This window comes from Brassica oleracea, chromosome C6 (assembly GCF_000695525.1).
Source record: "Brassica oleracea var. oleracea cultivar TO1000 chromosome C6, BOL, whole genome shotgun sequence".
Classification (NCBI taxonomy): Eukaryota; Viridiplantae; Streptophyta; class Magnoliopsida; order Brassicales; family Brassicaceae; genus Brassica; species Brassica oleracea.
Window position 1 is genome coordinate 31957382 of NC_027753.1, and position 19862 is coordinate 31977243.

Consider the following 19862-nt stretch of genomic DNA (forward strand, 5'->3'; position numbering starts at 1 on the left):
AGATAATTAGTTTATTGCTCGGAGGATTTCAAGGCGATCTTTTATAAACAAACCTATATGTTTGTCATTATTTAATATGCTCGTTTTGAATAAGATGTGATGATGATAAAGAATCACTATGTCATAGACTTGTTTCACACCACTATGTCACAGACTCCATCCTTCTCTAAATCCCAACTTTCTAAAAAAGTGCTATGAGCCACCATTCGAGCATCTATATATATAAAGAAATGTTCGCCTCTCTCCCGTGAAGCCACGTCATCAAGTCGTGCGTTATGGGAGTGACACGTGTCCCATTTTATATTTAGAGCCAAAATAAATGAATGCAGTTAAGGGTAATTGAACACAGCACCTCTAGCACTGGTAATTTCTCTTAGAACCACTAGGCTAAAGTCACTTTTTATAAATATGTGGCCGCGAAAATACTTATTATTGTGTCAGCTGGAAGCCCATGCTTCTTCTGCTTGTGGCCAGGGCCGACACTGAACTGACGCCAAGATGAAGATTTTGAAGTTAAAAACTTTGCTCCAAACAGTTTTGCAATGTTTCCAACCTTTATAATTTGATGCATATAATATATATCAAAATACATTTGTTGTACACGCTTTATTAGTTTTGCTTTTAAAAGAAGGTATTTACAGTTATAAATGTTTTGTGTCAGTGAAGTAATGGTTGAAAAATCTCTATATATATGTCATTTTAAAATAACACTCAACTTCTATATATAGTCAATACATATGTCCATGTTATATTCTAGACTAAATATTTTCTCTTTTAAAAATATAGAAAACAATTTTTTTAGTCTACAAGCAAATGTTGTATAGCAAGTATGCATTATACAAAATAATATATATTTAAAATCCATACACGAAAACATAAAAGTTGTTATATGCCTCTTTCTGACACATGCACACTCCACTATGAATAAGAATTTAAAAAAAAACAGTATTGTCATCAAACTTTATCACAAATCCACATTTGTACATCTATAATTATGAGTTGGACAATTAGTTAATTTGATACAATACCAAAACAAGAATAATCAAAAAACAATTATACCACCGCATACTAATAAGTAAGACATAATAAATAACCAAATTCTTGAATCTTAAAACAAATTTTAACTCGAGCATTTAGTGAATATCAAATTAACTAATATCCCGCCCGTAGGGCGGGCCGACCCTAGTATTGTATATTATTATGTGACATCGCAAAATCAGCAAATCAGTTTGCGTGGTTATTAGTATGGTGAATTAGTTCATATGTCGTACTCGTACGTAATTCGTGTAATTGGGGCCCTCTTCCCGCAGAAAGATTTTTTGGCGATACACTCATAACACTAGCTACCAATATCTAAAAAACATGTCAGCAAAGAAAAAACCCACAAAATAAATATTTGTTAACCAACAAAGTCTGTTAAGGTTAAAACCTTGAAAACTACTAAGCTCAATCAACAGATCGATTTTTTTTTCTAGACAATAAAAGGTTATATCATCACCACCTTTCTTCTTAGTTTCTTCTTACCATACCATATATATATATATATATCACTTAGCCATCATAATCTTGACAAACTCCTCGTAGTTTATCTGACCATCTCCATCAACATCAGCTTCACGGACCATCTCATCAACTTCTTCATCAGTAAGCTTCTCGCCTAGATTCGTCATAACATGGCGGAGCTCTGCAGCGGATATGAACCCGTTCTGGTCTTTGTCGAACACCCTGAAAGCTTCTTTGAGCTCTTCCTCCGAGTCCGTGTCTTTCATCTTTTTAGCCATGAGGTTTAGGAACTCAGGGAAGTCAATGGTGCCGTTGCCGTCCGCGTCCACCTCGTTGATCATGTCCTGGAGCTCAGCTTCTGTTGGGTTCTGTCCTAGAGACCTCATCACTGTCCCCAGCTCCTTGGTGGTGATGCAACCTGTTCCCAAATAATACAAGCAAGTATGAAAGAATCAGATTGATATACAGATGAAAACATGATTTAAGCAAACAATGCAGAATACACACAAAGACCACCTGAATCTGGTTACAAGCAAACTGTTGAATGAATCGAATCGCAGTAATTATTCTTCCAAGTGGGAAGTGAGAGACCAAAAGAGAGATCATATATTCACTAAGCCAATAGGATCCGCATTCAACACAACCGCAGCTTCTAAAGAAACATCATTGATAGAACAATCAAGAAAGATTAAACATGAAGCAATAACAAGTGAACAACATCAACCAAATCTAGACCCAAACACGATATCAAACGAGACTTAAAATCAATCGATTCAATCACAATAAGCAATGAAGGCAAACCACACGAATCAGAGTATATAAGATATGAATCTGAGGACGATAAAGCATCGATCGGAACAGCGAGAGAGAGAGAGAGGAGGATGAGAAGAGACGAACCATCGCCATCCTTGTCGAAGAGGCTAAACGCTTCCTTGAACTCGGAGATCTGTTCGTCCGTTAGCTGATCCGCCATTTCTTTTGATTTTGGGTTTTCGCTTCAGAGACGACGAAATGCTTTTTTTCTTTTCTCGGACGCTGTGAAACAAATATCTCAGCAAACCGACAAATATTATACGACGACTAAGGAGAAAAGGTTAAAAAGGAAAGTAATAATTTTAAAAGCTAGGAAATTGTACACTAGTATTATGTGGACCTTGTTCATCTGCACTATAACTTTTCACAATATTGAGATTAGATCTTAATGTATTTATGTAATCTAAGAAATGTAATTTTCCTATGGAGGAGACATCTGTATATAAATTAAAAAACATTACAAATTAATAAATTTCTCCAATTCCAAATTAGGTCGGCTCAAAATATGATATAAATCAATAAAATAATAAGATAATAATATTTTTTAAAATCTTATGTAAATATATGGTCCGGTTAAAATCATAAATTAATAATTTTTGTATATATACATTTTATATAAATACAAACAAAAATGTTGCATTATTTGATTTATTCCGCAATAGAGTTATCTCTTTATTTTCTTAATATTTCAATATATTTTGCTAATATTTAGTAAAATTAAATCTAAACCATATTTAAATTTTATAAAACATATTTTATATACACTAAAAATAGAATAAAAATAACGTGAAAATCAAATTTCCAAAAATTTAATTAATGTATATACGGTAAATTCAATTATTTTTTTTATCTTTAAAAGATATTATAAAATATAAAAAAAATCCAGAAATTTTTTTTTCTATAAATTAATAACTCTATAAAGTAATAAAATATTATAGTTTCAATATTATTAATTTATAGAGTTTTTACTATATATGGTTACGGAAGAATCTAAGGATATTAAATGTGCTTCGTAACGGAAGAATCTAAGGATATTAAATGTGTTTTGTAACGGAAAAATCTAAGGATATTAAATGGGCTTCGTAACGGAAAAATAACACGAGAGATAAAACTTTTTTCCAGAGAGATTTTTTTTTTTTTGAGAACCGACTTTCTTCTCAGAGGAATATTCATGTATACTGTAAGAACTCTATAAATTAGTATTGTTGGGACTTTAATATTTTATTAATTTATAGAGTTATTAATTTATTAAAAAATTTAGTTCTTTTTTAATTTTAAGATATATTTTTATAAAATAAAAAAAAAATTGATTTTATCGTATATACATTAATTAACTTTTGAAATTCGAAATTTATATTAGTTTTATTATATTATTTGGTGTGTATAAAAAATGTTTCACAGAATTTAAATGGGATTTTTGATATAATTTTACAAAATCTCATCAAATTATATTAATTTTTTAAAAAAAATATAAAGATAATTTCATTGTGAATGTAAAACAAATAATATAATGATTAGGTTGTGCTTATATAAAATGTCTATGCATATAAATTATTAATTTATAATTTTAATGGGACCATATATTTACATAGAATTTTCTAAAAAGTTTTTATCTTATTGTTTTATCGATTTGTGTCATATTTTGAGCCGGACAATTTGGGATCAGAAAAATTTATTAATTTACGGAGTATTAATTTGTAGAATTTATTTACTTCAAGATGGGCCAAAACTTAGGTGTCATTGTCATAGAGTGTTTGAAAGACTGCAAAGTAAATTTAACTTTGTACCAAAAGAGAGACTGCATAGTAAAAAAAGTTTAAGTGAGACTGTTCGTTATTCTGTTTTGTGTGTGGCGAGAAGGGTAGACTCATATAGAATGCCTTTGTCCGAACATAGGTATCAGTATTTGGCACCAAACTTGTAATTCTATGTGTTTTTGTTTTTGCATGTCTCCGTATGTGGAGCTTGAGAGAAAATCTTGAATCCATGCTTCAAGCTGTGCAGTTAGTATAAAACTTGCCGACAATCTAAACTTCATCAATTTAGCTCAACTTAGAGCCAATACTTTTGACGATTTGTTATGTGTATCAGTCTATGATGATATGATGCTAAAAGATGTTAGGTATGTTATTTATCTGAATAAACAATAGTTTGGTCGGGCACAATGAGAAGCCCTTGAGTCGATCTTGGTCGAGGACCAGGAGGGACATACAGGTCAAGCTTGGTCGAAGACCATAAGGAACATGAGGGAGCTTCCGGTCGAGCTTTGTTGATGACCATGAGTCCATGACTGACCTTCGGCTGTAGTGGTTTTAAGCCGTATGTTGGCTTCATGCCATATGATCTGGAACATAAGTGGTATTCAGGGTCAGAAATGTATAGAAATAACTAAGTATTCAAAAATAGCTGAGTGGATGAAAAATGACTAAATATGAAAATGAAAACAGATTAACAGATGAATAAAATGAATCTTAGAGCTTGACAAAGCTGTCCGTTATATTGTGTTGCATGCGAGTGATAATGAGCGCTATCACTAAGTAATTGTATATTCATGCTTTCTTTTTTTGTGATGCAAGTGAAGATCAATTGTTTGGTCTCGAGCAAGAGATTAATTATTGAAATCATTGAGAATCGATCGAGTGTTATGAACTTGGATGTACACATTTAATATAATTGTACTATATATGCTTCCAGTATTTGGCGTTATGTTATTTAGTAAAATCTTCTAAGGTGGGGGTATTGGATCTAGTTTGATGGAATTTGAAAGAATTATAGTTTCCATTAAATTCTATTGTTATTCAATTAAGGATTTCATCAATTCTTTCAAAATCTTGTGTTATTGGTTTAAAAATTTGTAATCAATTTTCTAATTCCTTTAAATTCTAGTGTTATTCAATATTTGGTAGATTTTGTAGTAATGTTATTTGAAAAGAATTTAACGGAAAATGTAATGTAAAAATGTGAAGAACCAATTCCTTTCTCTTATGATGAGATTTGGCATCGTAAATCTGAAATTATGTGATGTTCGTCATATATTTTCTTGCAGTCGTCCTCATCTCCACTCTTATTACAAGTATGGTATTATAATTGACGAGATGGATATTCAACGGGACTGGATAATTCAACGACCACCTTAACATGATTTCTATCGACGAGATGGTATTAGTCACGTTTCATGTTTCTTGTATCGAGAAATACCGACGTAATGATATTAGTCAAGCTTCTTTTTATTTCTTTTTTCTTTTCTTTTTTTTGATAAAAGATTTTCTTTTTATTTCTTAAGTAATGAAAACAAAAAGTGACAAAATTGAAATAACACAAATATTTTTCATCGTCAAAATGCAGCACAACGAATATACCCTTATTTTGTTTTATGCAATAAAATTGCTACAATCAGTGAACTTTTGTAGTAGTAGTAACTGTTATATTTCTTTCAGTTTTATAACTAAAATAATGTTTGTTATCTTTTCATTATAATAAAGATTCAAAATTTTCATTGATTTTAGAGAAATTGATATTCTATCAAATTTAAGTGCATTCTTTTAAAATCTATAAGAAAAGTAAACATGAGAATTATGTAAATGCATTAAACCCTCGTCAAATCTTTTAAACTACTACAAAAATTATTATTTATGAATTTTTTCAAATTCTATTAAATTCTTGGATTGAATACCACCCCCTAAGCTTTTACTTAGAATTTTCAATGGATTTTTTTGAAAATTTTAGATCGAGGCGTTTCAAAAAAAACATTTTGATTTGTTATAGTAACTTTAAAATTCTGATCCCACCAAGAAAGAGAGAAGAAAACATAAAGATATAGGATGATGAACATATCAAAAACATTGTTTTTCAGCAAATAAACATATTAAATCATTTTAACCATTTGATTGACTGTAACTCTTTGCAAATGTAAATGTGTATTTGAGAAAGAAAAAAAAATTGAGTCAGAACTAATTAGTCTAGTTTTCCATAATTGATTATGACCCTCATCATCTCGTGGTCGTGGGCTCTGGTCTTGTCCCTCTTTTAGCATTTAACAACCTCTTTAGTCTTTACCAACTAATCTTTCTGTATTACCATCTAACAATTATTCAAACAATTATTTAATACCCAATTATCGTCTTCCAACTGTAAGCCTAACAATTATTCAAAATAATTAATATATTCACAATTATCTTCCCCCTCCACTCTTTTTCTTTGCTCCAACATCACACCAACATCAAACAATACACTGACGATTTAATTCATCTTTCTTCTTCTTGAAACTTTTCTTTCATTTTATAAATGCAAAGAGTGCTATAAGCAAAAGCATTAAAGAATCAACTTTTCACTTTTCAAAAATTTAAAGAGAAAACTTGTCACTTTCTTTCTGCCTCCCTTTTCTTTTTGTTCTTGTTTTCTGGGGTATTGGATTTGTGATCTTCTTCAGATCTCTTCAGTAATCAAAACCCATTTTGATAAAAAAAAAAAGAAAAAAAGAAATGATTCTTGATTTGGGTTTCGCTTGTTTCCTCTCTGGTCGAACCAGAGAGAGCTCTCATGAGCATAACAAAGCTTGGCTTTTGGAGGAAACAAGACCAGCGTTTATTGAGTCAGACCCATATTCAGGACAGTCGTCATTTAGGTTTAGTCTTTGCTCACAGGTGGAGCTGGAGAAGATGAGAAGGGAGGAACCATCATCTTCTTGTCAGTCTTTTCAGGTGTCTGAAGGATCGACGACGGTTCTTCTGGTGAATGAGGTTAGGGAGACAGATAAACCGACGGTTGAGATGAATTGGTCGACGGCTCTTTCGCTTGAGAAGAGCATTTCTCCAGTGACCAGTACCTTGATCCGGTTTAGCTACAGTGAAATTGTCACCGCCACTCGCAATTTCTCAAAAGGTAAACCCTAAACCCCAAAACATATGAAAACACACCTACTTGAAAGTTGATGAGTTATGTGATTCTCTGATGTAATTTTGGTTAGGAAGAGTGTTGGGAAGAGGAGCTTGTAGCTGTGTATATAGGGGCAGAATGGGGATTTGGAGAAAAGCCTTGGCTATCAAAAGACTTGACAAAGAAGATACAGAATCTCCAAAGTCGTTTTGCAGAGAGTTGATGATTGCAAGCTCTCTTCAGTGCCCTAACATTGTGCCTCTTCTAGGGTTCTGTGTCGATCCTGAACAAGGGCTTTTCTTGGTGTACAAGTATGTCTCTGGTGGCAGCCTCGAACACTATTTACACGGTATATATTCAGCTGATCTTCTCTCTTTCCACAACCATTGATTACAAGCTGTGTTAGAGATTGATGGGTTTTTTGCTGGCTTTCCGAATTTAGATAAGAAAAAGAAGAAGAGAGGTGTGAAGGTTCCCTTTTGTTTGCCTTGGTCAACAAGGTACAAGATCGCCTTAGGGATTGCAGATGCCATAGCCTATTTACATAACGGCACTGAACAATGCGTTGTGCATAGAGACATCAAACCCTCTAACATTCTTCTTTCCTCAAACAAAAAGCCAAAGGTAAAGAGACTTAACCACTCTTTGTGGGGTCATTGATCAGTGTACTGTTTAATCACAATTTCCATATTTATTTCAGTTGTGTGATTTTGGGTTGGCGACTTGGACAGCTGCACCTTCGGTTCCTTTCCTGTGTAAGACCGTGAAAGGAACTTTCGGGTATATATACCTTGAAAAACCTTTAAGATCCCATAAAGTCATTACTATATATAGAAATAAAAAGTAATGCAAACATTTTGGGAAACTTGTTGTAGTTATCTAGCTCCAGAGTATTTTCAACACGGCAAGATATCAGACAAGACAGATGTGTACGCGTTTGGAGTCGTGTTGCTTGAGCTAATAACGGGTCGAAAGCCAATTGAAGTAAGAAGACCATCTGGTGAAGAAAATTTGGTAGTTTGGGTAAGTGTCTTCTTATCTTTTATTTTCAGATAATTACTAGTAAACCAAAACTATTGACTTGTAGCAACTTAAATTCCACAAGCTTCCCCACTAACTTATTTCTAAATATGGTAAATTAAATACTAATTTCCAACCAAATGCCATTTAATTGTGACGTTAGCCTGCTAAATTCAGGTTTCGGTCAAGCTTGGTTGAACTACAAAATTATGGTTCAACTGTTCATGGTTCACCAGAATCTGTATATATATATTTTTTTAATATCATGGGGTTCGAGACCCCATCGTGTAATATTAGTTTCGTCCAAGTAGTCACTCGAACCGGGTCTACGACCAAAGTACTTGTCAAATACATGAACGTTCAAGTGTAGTTAAACTTGTGTAATAACCGTATTTTTGGCAGGCGAAACCGTTGTTACGTAGAGGGATGGAGGCTATAGAGGAGTTGCTAGATCCAAGACTGACACGTACTAGAAAGAACTCGGTTGCAATGGAGCGTATGATCCAAGCAGCAAGAGCATGTGTGAACGATGAGGAGTCACGTAGACCTGGAATGGAAGAGATTGTTTCGATTTTGAAAGGAGGTGAAAGCAGGAAAGTAGAGCTAAGGACGTTTCCAAGCAGGACGAAGTCAAATCTTTCGAGTTTAATGGACTGTTATCCGCAGTTGCAACGGACAAAATCTGAGATGAAGAGTCATCTTGCTCTTGCCATGCTTGGAGTAACAGAGTCTGAAGACGGTGATGATGATATTCTTTTGTAGTGAAGGTAATAGATAGTCCAAGAACTAAAGAAGATGATAAAAACTGATTTTTTTTTCCGTCTGTGTAAATGTTTTAAACTTAATTACTTCTTTATAAAATGCAAAGAAATAGTTTTTTCTTTATTTAAATACCTCGTGACTTGACAAAACAGGCTAGTTTAGTTATCTGCTAGCATAATAACAATGTGAGGATACACTAATGACATACAGCTATGTTACAACAAACAACCAATACAGATTTGATGAACAAAAAACTGAATCTGCTTTCTCACTTTGTTCTTGTTTTTGATGTTAGACGACGGCTTTGAGTAAGGCGTCAAGTACAGCTTCTTTCGTAGGAAGTGCTGGTATTGCACCTCTCTCCTTTACGGTTAAGGCACCACACGCATTCGCAAACATTAGAGCCTCTCTCAGTCTTTCTTCGTCCTGCGTCAAACAATGACCATAACTCTGATAAGCTTTGAAAATTCTATTCTCATAACTCTAGGCTCTAACCAACTCAACACCACTACAATCTACTACATTAACTCCTAGGCTGATTACTATAGCTTAAACTTCATCTTAGCTTATCAACGCTCAAAGCCCAAATGACAAGAATCAAAGTTTACCTGAAGCAATGAGAGATCACATGCTAGCTGAGATAGTATTCCGGCAACAAATGCATCTCCAGCACCTGTCGTGTCCACTACTTCCACCTTCAATCCATGCACTCTCCCGCTAAAATCCTGTAAAATTCGAAAATAACCTTTGAGTATCAAGACTAAGGCTACATAGTTTAGTTTGGATCAAAATCAAAAGGAGAGGGAGAGGGACTCTTCACACCTTTGTGTAGTACCGACAACCTTCAGGACCTTCGGTAACAAGGAGTAGTTTCAGCTTAGGATGGAACAGCTTCCTGACGACAGAATCATCATAAGGATCTTCTCCTTTCGTTAGAAACTCAATCTCCTCTTCGCTAATCTTAATGATATCAGCAGTATCCCAAACACTGAGGATTTCATCCCTAGCGTTGTCAGCAGAAGGCCACAAGGGGAGCCTGAGGTTAGGGTCATACGAAAGAATCACACCAGCTTCCTTAGCTGCCTTCGCTGCTGCTATGTGAGCTGACTTGCACGGTTCCGTGATCAGACTTATCGAACCGTAATGGAATATCTTCGCCTGCCACATAAAATATCAACTGATTGATTTCATTAAAAGTAACAACTAAGAAAATGTTGATAGTTAGTTTACCTGTTTAATCAAATCCAAATCAAGCTCAGACTCTTCTAACAGCATGTCGGCGCTGGGGTTACGATAGAACATGAACTCACGTTCGCCTTCATTTGTCAGAGTGACGAAAGCTAATGCAGTTCTGGCTCCAGGATCAAAACGCATGCCTTCATTGTTCACGTTGTTCTCCTTGAGGATGTTTGCAAGCATATAACCAAACTCATCTTCACCGACCTGTTAGCACAAACAACACATTCACAAATTGTTCAAGAAAAAATCAAAATAGGACGCAGAGGTGTTGTCTCACCTTGCCAATGAAAGCTGAAGAGCCACCGAGACGAGCGATACCAACGGCCACATTAGCAGGGGCGCCACCTGGAGCCTTTTTGAAAGCTGGTGCTTGGGCCAAGGAAAGCCCACTTGTTGTTGGTACGAAGTCGATAAGCATTTCTCCGAAACAGACCACAGAGGGAGACTCTTGCGTTGAGCCATCACTAGCAAAGGCTCTTCCTTTTTAACATTAAAAATGTGAACTTTGTTTATGTAACGCTTATTAATGATTATTATTTTTTTGTCTAATGGTTTTCATGCTTATTGGAACTATACAGAGAAGATTAGCATGGTCCCTCGGCTTATTAATAATTATACTATGCTATATACAATTTATAAGACTTTACTATTTAGTAGCATTATACAGTTAGATCCAGAAGATTTCATGAGGGACAATCCTGAACAATCTAGGGATCAACGAAAGTTTATTTTTTTTAATATTTTCAAAAAATTCAAGTGAAGAAAAGGTTAACCTTTGAGATTAGATCGTGAAAGCGAGAGGAGGGGAGGAGAAGAGAGTCCTGGAGAAGAAGAAGAAGCTGTGATGGAGAGACGACGCTTTGAGGTTAATGCGCGAGGAGTTGATCGGAAAGTAGGAGCGGAGAAGGAGAACGTAGTAGTAGTGGCTTGGAGAGCCATTGTCGGAGAGATTCGGAAGATGCGTTTGGGAGACGCGTTCTTGTTTTTTTTATGCGTTTAAAGAGGAATCTGAGAGCGAGCGGAGGAACCGAAGGCAATGATTGACGTTCTAAATTTGGAACCAAGGAGTTAATGTTTTCGTATCTGTTAGTTAAATTTTTTATTTTTTAACGTTGGATAATTACGCTATTACAACTATGAGAAATATTACGGACAATTTTACGGCTGACAATTTTATCTGCCGTACGAGGATTCATGTCTGACTGCATCATCTGAACCGTTCTATGGAATCCACGTTTGACGGTACTCCTTGACCATGCTGTAGATCTTTTGTAAGTTTTTTTCTCCCTTAATTCGCATAATTATGCTTTCTCTGAGAATTAAAACTCATACTTCTTATTATACTTATTATAGAAGTATTAGTGAACTTTTGGTCAAATCACCGGACCAAAATGACTTACAGAGTTAGTTAATTTTCAGTCTTGTGTTTAATAAGAGAGTTATTTAGCTAAACAGTTTTCTAAAATGAATTGCCGACACCAAAAGTTGAAAAAAACTATGTCGTGACGTACTTTTATTTTCTCTATTTACGCTTTTACATACCCTGGTGTGAGATATTTTGATGTGATTTACCAAAAAAATCCTTTTAACTAAACAGATCGAAAAATCAAAATTTGAGCTAAACACTTTTTTTTTTTTGGATAACTCTAGTATCTGGGCAGCCACATTCCCAACTATCCCCTGAAAGGGGTCCAGCGCTCCAACGGAAAGGATGTTAAATCCGTTGTGGCCAAGGCTCAAATCCGGGTGGCGAGCAGTACAGCTGTACCTCCTTTACCACTCTAGCTTGGTTGCTAAACACTTCTTCTTCTTCTCGATAGCAATTATCATTCTTTTTCTTCTCTCCCTATTTTTTTCACCATAATTCTCCACACTATGATTTTTTTCTTTTTTTCTCCACCGCAATTCTCTATCCCGTCAAAGATTTCATCGTCGCAGACAATAGCGATAGTAATGGCTCCCAGTCTGACTCGCCGAGTAACCGTAATCAGCGGTCATGTATAGAACTCGCTTTCTTCCCACACCATCTCAGAAACAAACTGTTGATTCTAAACAGTATCGGCTCTAGGGGAGTGCACAGAGTGCAACAGCACAGGGCTCCACATTTGTGGTCAAAATTTCTTTACTTTTTAGGGCCCTAAAATTTTAGTTATTACAGTTTTAGTCAATGTTTCTTTATTCATTAGGACCCTAATTGTTTTAGTTTTTACATGGAAAGTTTCAACTTCAAATTCATTAAATTAGAAAAAAATGGCACAGGGCCCCACTAGTTTTTGAGTCGGCTCTGATTTTAACTCCATCCACTATCACTTGAACCATGACCACGAAACCATCTTAATCCTAAGATTAGAAGCTCAGAGTATAAACAATTAAATTATGAAAAAAAATTGCAATAATTATGAAATCTTTTTTTTCTTAATTTGATTTTTTTTTTCCTAATTTGATCTCTTGATTGACTGATTTGGTAGTGTTTTCTCTATTTAGAAATTTTGTTTATGTTATCTTTACAACTTTTTTCTTACAACCATTGTTTTGAACCCAAAAAGTAATGGGTTTATTGGCCAAATAGGCATATTTGAGTGATAAATTAGGTGAGTAGCATTGATTTTGACATAATTTAATGTCAGACTCTTTGAACACATTTCATCCGGTTCTATCCTTTTTCATAACAGGTTTCCAGTTGCAAGTGAGAAAGTAGGTGACCTCGTTCTTTTTGTACCGTGTTTATAATCACATATCAAACATTCACGTCACATGTTCATTAACCACATATATACACGGAATGTTCTATTCCATATCGCTGAAATAGTATAAAATTATAACTCCACTCATAATCTTAAATACTAAACATTATCCTAACCCATATATACTAAACCCTAAATCTCAATCACTATGCAACACCTAAGTACTAAATATTACTTGGACCCCAACATCTAAAAAAATAATATATGGTAATATACATATGCACGTAGTGTTCTATTCCATTTCACTGAAACAGTATAGGAAGACGCAACAACATCCACAATCCTTAAATACTAAACCCTACCCCCAATTCATAAATACGAAACTCTAAACCCTAATTACTAAACTCTAATTATTAAACTCTAAACCCAAATATAAATTATAGACCCAAGTATAAATCATAAACCTAAATAGAATTGAACAAAATACATAGCATAGTACATATTAGTGAAATTATGAAACATATATGATTTCATGGAATAAGTTAATGTTCATACCAACCATACCCCTCACCTACTAAATACTAAACCCAAAATCCTAATCACTAAACCATAAACTCAAATATAAACCCAAAAACCAAATAGAATGGAACAAAATACATAGCATAATACATATATATTGGTGAAATTATAAAATATATATGATTGCATGGAATAAGTTAATGTTGACCCCAACCATACCCCTCACCTACTAAATACTAAAACCAAAACTCTAATCACTAAACCCTAAACCCAAATATAAACCAACTCTAGTCACTAAACCCTTACCCAAATATAAATTTTAACCCAAATATAACCTTAAACCCAAATAGAATGGAACAAAAATAAATGACATATTGTATACTTGTGAAGTTATGATGTCTATAATTACATGGAAGAAGTTAGTGATAACCCTAACAATACCCCTTCGCCTTCTAAATACTAAATCCTAAACTATAATCACTAAACCCTAACCTAAATATAAAATCTAAACCCAAATATCAAATATAAAAAGTACATTATATTATGTAATACTAAACTATATTATGTAATATTAAACTATACAATATAGATTATAGTAAGATTTTACATGTTCAAAAACATGTAACAAGAACTTTAAAAAATTAAAAACTATATTTATAAACAAAATAAAGCATTTTAGTAACAATCAAATGGAATGGAACATAATAAAATAGCATAGTAGCATAATATATCCAATTCATCTTTTCCGATCAACTTTTGTGCAGACACCACACGAATCTTTGAAACTCTATTATCCACTACAACCCTTCACCGTCAACATAGACAATACAATTTCATCAATAATCCCACAAATTTGAGAAGAAAAAGAGGCTCGGATTGCTCCTTCTCCACTTCATCTATAATATGTCGTCTCGTAAGCGTTTTCTAAGATGTGAAGACAATTAAGCCATGATTTATTTTTACACAAATATTATTAATTTTAATTTTTTTTTTCGCAGGTTACGCCGGTTGCAAAAAGAGACAATACTGTATTATTATATATATACGACAGTGTGTATAGAAAAGTTAGGGAAATTGGTTATTTGGTGAATTATGATTTTTTTCCTTGCTATACGGTCTAATTTCCCAAAAGTAATCTTGCCAACATAGTGAGATTTCATCAAGATTTGGTTCCCTACCAAATAGTTTTTGTAATTGTTTATTTTATGAAAATATTTTTAACCAAAGAAAAAAAGCTTACAAAGCTACTGACAATTTATTTGTTTCTACATAATTTGATCAGTTTCTCGAATTTGGCTAGTTCAATACCATAAATCACTATCTTAATTGGACTCTAAGGGATTATTGACAGTTTAATTTAAAATGAGTTAGTTTATATATAGGGTTGGAGATTTTAAAATTCGTAAGGAATTTTTCATATTTGCATAAAATTTTGAATAGTTCTCAAAATATTGCTATTGTGATTTTTTCATCAAAAAAAAGGATTTGGTGATTTATGATTTGAAAGAATTTTTCCCTTATTAAATTTAATATTAATAAAAATTGTTCAAAATTCCAAATTATACCAAAATTTAGCTTGAATTATTTGGTAAGTGACTTCACGTTAACTTTTAGTGCATAGAAATATATCTTATGAAATGGTATTTGATAAAATTGAACGGGTCTTTCTTTCTTCGTTTGAACATTCATATATGCCACACACAAAATAAATTCTAATCATGGAGGAGAACAAGTTCAGAAGCTGTCACACACACACACACACACACACACACACACACACAAAATTGGATTATTTTTCTTATCTTGATATTGCTATGACCCAATCTTTAACATTTTGAACCTTTAATGTCATTTTGAAGGTATGACCCAATAAGAAAATATGGCCCAATCTTTGACATTTTGAACCTTCAATGTCATTTTGAAGAAGCAAGCTTTGTCTTTCAGTCTCGAGAAGGAAATGGAGTGGCAAATATAGTAGCAACGGAATGTCTTTCATTCTTGAATTATATGCTCCTTAGTTGTATCTATAGTGTCAAATTGGGTTAAAACACAAATACAACAGGACAATTCTTTGTAATCTTCTATTAAAAAGGTTGTGAGAGCAAGTTGATATCAGAATTTTGCTAGACTCCAAGAAAATGAGTGGTAAAACCTGAAAAAGGTGTTCCTCCGACAGGGATTGAAGTCACATGTCAACTATAGTTTCAAATCGATGAAATGTATCTTTCAACACTGTAGTTTTGATTATATTTTCCTATTAGATTCAAAATCGATGAATATTTATCTATCATGTAGGTTATTTCCTGTTAATATAATGACATTTTGTCTTTTATTTATCACTTTAGTTTAATTTTTATCTTATTACTTTTAAATTTTAATTATTAGTATTAGTTGGGTCTTAAATTTTATAACCAGAATCAGGTTTTGGATTTATATAAGTAGTGACACCTTGACTTGTATTACTGAATACAAAGAGATTTCATCTTTTTCAATTTTTGTTACAACTACAACTGAGGTTAAACAGAATTTTGAACATTAACAAACTAAATGAGATACTGTAAAAAAAAAAAAAAAAAAATGAGATACTGTTCAGAAAAAACAAACAAACTAAATGAGATTTTTCGTTTCTACCTTCCGGTACTCTGTTATTTTGTTTGAAAGAGTTTACTGCACTATTTTTTGTTTTGAACTTATAATATGGTTTCGACCCACTTGGCGCCTTATGAGAGAAATATATATCATAATATTCGAATTTATCAATTCGATTATTATTATGATCAAAATACACTACGTGTTCTTCCGAAAAGAGAAATATATATACTACGTAAGAAACTATCCGTCTTGCTGATTCTGAGCCTTTGGGTTTTAGCCGGGTGTTGTCCACACAAAAAAAAAGGTTATAGCCGGTTTTGTGATCCTTGATCCGTATTTGGTCGGTCCACAATGTCTTTTTTTTTTTGCTAAAAAGGTCGGTCCACAATGTCCTTAAATTAAAAATAAATTATTAATAACTAAGTTGTTTTTTTCTCTAGCAAATTAACAAATATACTGCTTTATAATGTATAGTAGAAAATTTATAAATTTCTCGATAAATTAGTTAATATGATTCCAGTACAAATAATTTTTTTTTTATAAATATATGATTCCAATACAAATTAAAAATTAATAAATATGTATATAAATATAATTATTCTTTATTTTTATTCACAGCTAAATGCATTTTACTTTTTTAAAACATTTAAAAATATTTTGATGTTATTTTATCATTTCACACATGAAAATGCATCTATATTTTAAACAAGCCTGAAAAAAAAAATCAAATCAATATTTCAGTAAAGGCACTAATCCATTCCAGTATCAAAATACTATTTTCAGCTTATATATAGGTCGAAATTAAAACAAACTAGATTAATAGATATGCAGTATATGTTGACCAGAGAAAGATATGCAGTATATTACTCCAAAGTCGACGTGTCGATAAAAGAAATAAAAGTAAGAAGCAGCTTCGGGGGGAAATGAATCATCGAAACAATTGCAATACAAATGGGAATCAAAAAGACGTGCAGATTAGCGGCAGATACGGCGATGCTTTTGCTTCTATGTTCTCTGTTTCTCTTAATTAATAAACATTTTGTAGTTATATAAGTCTGAGTTCATTAATTTCACCTTACTGCCAGCTAACAATCCCGATGAATTACTCATAAATAAAGTAATATACAGCACTTTCGTTTACATTCATTCGTACTATTTTTATCACTCTATAAGATAATGATGTATATGATAGGAGATCCATACGTTTCCTCGACACCTAGATTTTTCTCTATACCAAATTATAAATTAATTCGTAAGTTTAAGTGTTGATCATGTGCATTTTTACAGTGGTTAATCGTATTTGATGACAAATTTTCCACCACTTTTATTACCAAAACACCGAACTGCTAAACTGTTTGCAATAAGTAACTTATTGATGACACCAAGATTAATTGTTTAACGTTTGGAGTTTGTTATAAATGGTACAGACATGATCCAATTGATTTAAACTTTTTGAGGTAGATATTCTATTTATAGTACAATCATATACGATAATTGCAAGTATAGGATTCACTACAAGAAAACACAGTTTTAGCAAGGAAATTTAACGAGGAAAACTATTCCTCGTGAAATTACGATGACTTAACGATGAAATTGCGAGGAAATAAAGTTTCCTCGTAATGGCCTTGTAAAATACCGAGTAAAGCTTTTCCTCGTAGAATCGTCGTAAGTTGACGTGGTTTTTCCGAGAAAAATGTGTTTCGTCGCAAATTCGTCGTAATTTTAGCATGATTTTTACGAGGAAATAACTTACGAGGAAAGAACGAGAAATCCACCAACTTAACACGTTTTTTTTGCCACCTACCTAATTTTTCGTCGTAAATTCCTAGCAAAATTCAACTACCAGATTCGAAAATTTTCTATATATATGGAGGTTTGAACATAATTTTAAGCACACCAACAAGAAAAAAAACGTGAAAAAAATGTCGGGCTTGGGAAATATTTTCGAGTTGCGGAGGTGGATGTATATGCATAGAGATGCTAACGGGAGAGTGACGAAAGAATATCTTGCTGGGTTGGAGCGTTTTATGCATCAAGCAGATTCTACACCGCTCGCCCAAGAAAGCGGTAAAATATTCTGTCCTTGTAGGAAATGTAACAATTCAAAGTTGGCAAATCGTGAAAATGTTTGGAAGCATTTAGTAAATAGAGGTTTCACGCCAAATTATTATATCTGGTTTCAACATGGAGAAGATTATAGTTATGATCAGAATGAAGCTAGTAGTAGTAATAGCAACTTTCAAGAAGAACCGGTTGATCATCAATTGCATAATGCACATAGTTACCATCAGGAGGATCAGCCGATGGTAGATTATGATAGGGTTCATGATATGGTAACTGATGCATTCGTAGCTCATGATGATGAAGATGAAGAACCTAACATAGATTCAAAAAAGTTTTATGAAATGTTAGATGCGGCAAATCAACCACTTTACAGTGGTTGTAGAGAAGGTCTCTCTAAATTGTCATTGGCTGCTAGAATGATGAATATTAAAACTGATCACAATCTACCTGAAAGTTGCATGAACGAATGGGCAGATTTATTTAAAGAGTATTTGCCGGAAGACAATGAGTCTGCTGATTCTTATTATGAGATTCAGAAACTGGTTTATAGTCTTGGGTTGCCTTCGGAGATGATAGATGTTTGCATCGACAACTGCATGATCTACTGGGGAGATGATGAGAAGTTGGAAGAATGTCGATTCTGCAAGAAACCACGATTCAAGCCGCAAGGAAGGGGACGTAATAGGGTACCGTACCAAAGGATGTGGTACCTACCAATTACAGATAGATTGAAAAGATTGTACCAATCGGAGCAGACTGCTGGAAAGATGAGGTGGCATGCCGAGCATACTCAGACGGATGGTGAGATGACTCATCCATCAGATGCAAGAGCCTGGAAAAATTTTAACAAAGTACATCCGAATTTCGCTAGCAATAGCCGGAATGTGTACCTCGGATTATGCACAGATGGATTTAGTCCATTTGGAATGTCAGGGAGACAATATTCATTGTGGCCTGTCTTTCTTACGCCATACAACCTGCCACCGGAGATGTGCATGCAACGGGAGTTTTTATTCTTGACCATATTAATACCCGGTCCGAAGCATCCAAAAAGGTCACTTGATGTTTTCCTACAACCACTGATAAAAGAGTTGAAAGATTTGTGGTCAACAGGGGTGAGGACGTATGACTGCTCAACGAAGAAGAATTTTACGATGCGAGCTATGCTTTTGTGGACCATAAGTGACTTTCCTGCCTATGGGATGTTGTCTGGATGGACTACACATGGGAGATTAGCTTGTCCATATTGTAATGGAACGACAGATGCATTTCAACTGAAGAATGGTAGAAAGACAAGTTGGTTCGATTGTCACCGTCGATTTCTTCCAGTTGGCCATCCGTACCGAAGAAACAAGAATTTGTTTAGGCACAAAAAGGTTGTGAGAGACACTCCTCCTCCATATCTAACTGGAGAACAAATTGAAGCGCAAATCGACTACTACGGAGCTAACGAAACAGTTCGCTGGGGTGGTAATTGGCATGTCCCTCGTAATATGCCTGATTCTTACGGTGTTCATCACAACTGGCACAAGAAGAGTATATTTTGGGAGTTACCATATTGGAAGGATCTCCTTCTGCGCCACAACCTTGATGTGATGCATATAGAGAAGAATTTCTTTGAGAACATCATGAATACAATATTGAATGTCCCAGGGAAGACAAAAGACAACATAAAATCGAGGTTGGACTTGCCGGATATTTGCTCAAGAAGCGAGTTACATATTAAAAGCAATGGGCAAGTTCCCGTTCCGATATTCAAATTGTCTTCAGAAAAAAATCGGTGTTGTTCAA

General features: G+C 33.8%; 3 protein-coding genes across 3 annotated transcripts; 1 reads left to right on the forward strand and 2 right to left on the reverse strand.

The window, feature by feature from the left end:
• Positions 1-1363: 1363 nt before the first annotated feature.
• On the reverse strand, positions 1364-2577 carry LOC106300288 (calmodulin-1). Its single transcript, XM_013736398.1, has 2 exons — positions 2401-2577; positions 1364-1921 (listed from the first exon to the last, which is right to left on the reverse strand). Exons 1-2 carry the CDS (start codon positions 2474-2476, stop codon positions 1548-1550), a joined length of 450 nt encoding a protein of 149 aa, XP_013591852.1. The 5' UTR covers positions 2477-2577; the 3' UTR covers positions 1364-1547.
• Positions 2578-6531: 3954 nt separating this feature from the next.
• On the forward strand, positions 6532-9198 carry LOC106300286 (serine/threonine-protein kinase CDL1). The gene is made up of 6 exons (XM_013736395.1): positions 6532-7197; positions 7283-7540; positions 7634-7815; positions 7892-7971; positions 8067-8214; positions 8614-9198. The coding sequence occupies exons 1-6, from the start codon at positions 6798-6800 to the stop codon at positions 8971-8973; spliced, it is 1428 nt and encodes a 475-aa protein (XP_013591849.1). The 5' UTR covers positions 6532-6797; the 3' UTR covers positions 8974-9198.
• Positions 9083-11258, reverse strand: LOC106300287 (probable fructokinase-6, chloroplastic). Its single transcript, XM_013736396.1, has 6 exons — positions 10986-11258; positions 10490-10692; positions 10204-10416; positions 9796-10131; positions 9582-9698; positions 9083-9399 (listed from the first exon to the last, which is right to left on the reverse strand). The coding sequence occupies exons 1-6, from the start codon at positions 11149-11151 to the stop codon at positions 9265-9267; spliced, it is 1170 nt and encodes a 389-aa protein (XP_013591850.1). The 5' UTR covers positions 11152-11258; the 3' UTR covers positions 9083-9264.
• Positions 11259-19862: the final 8604 nt, after the last annotated feature.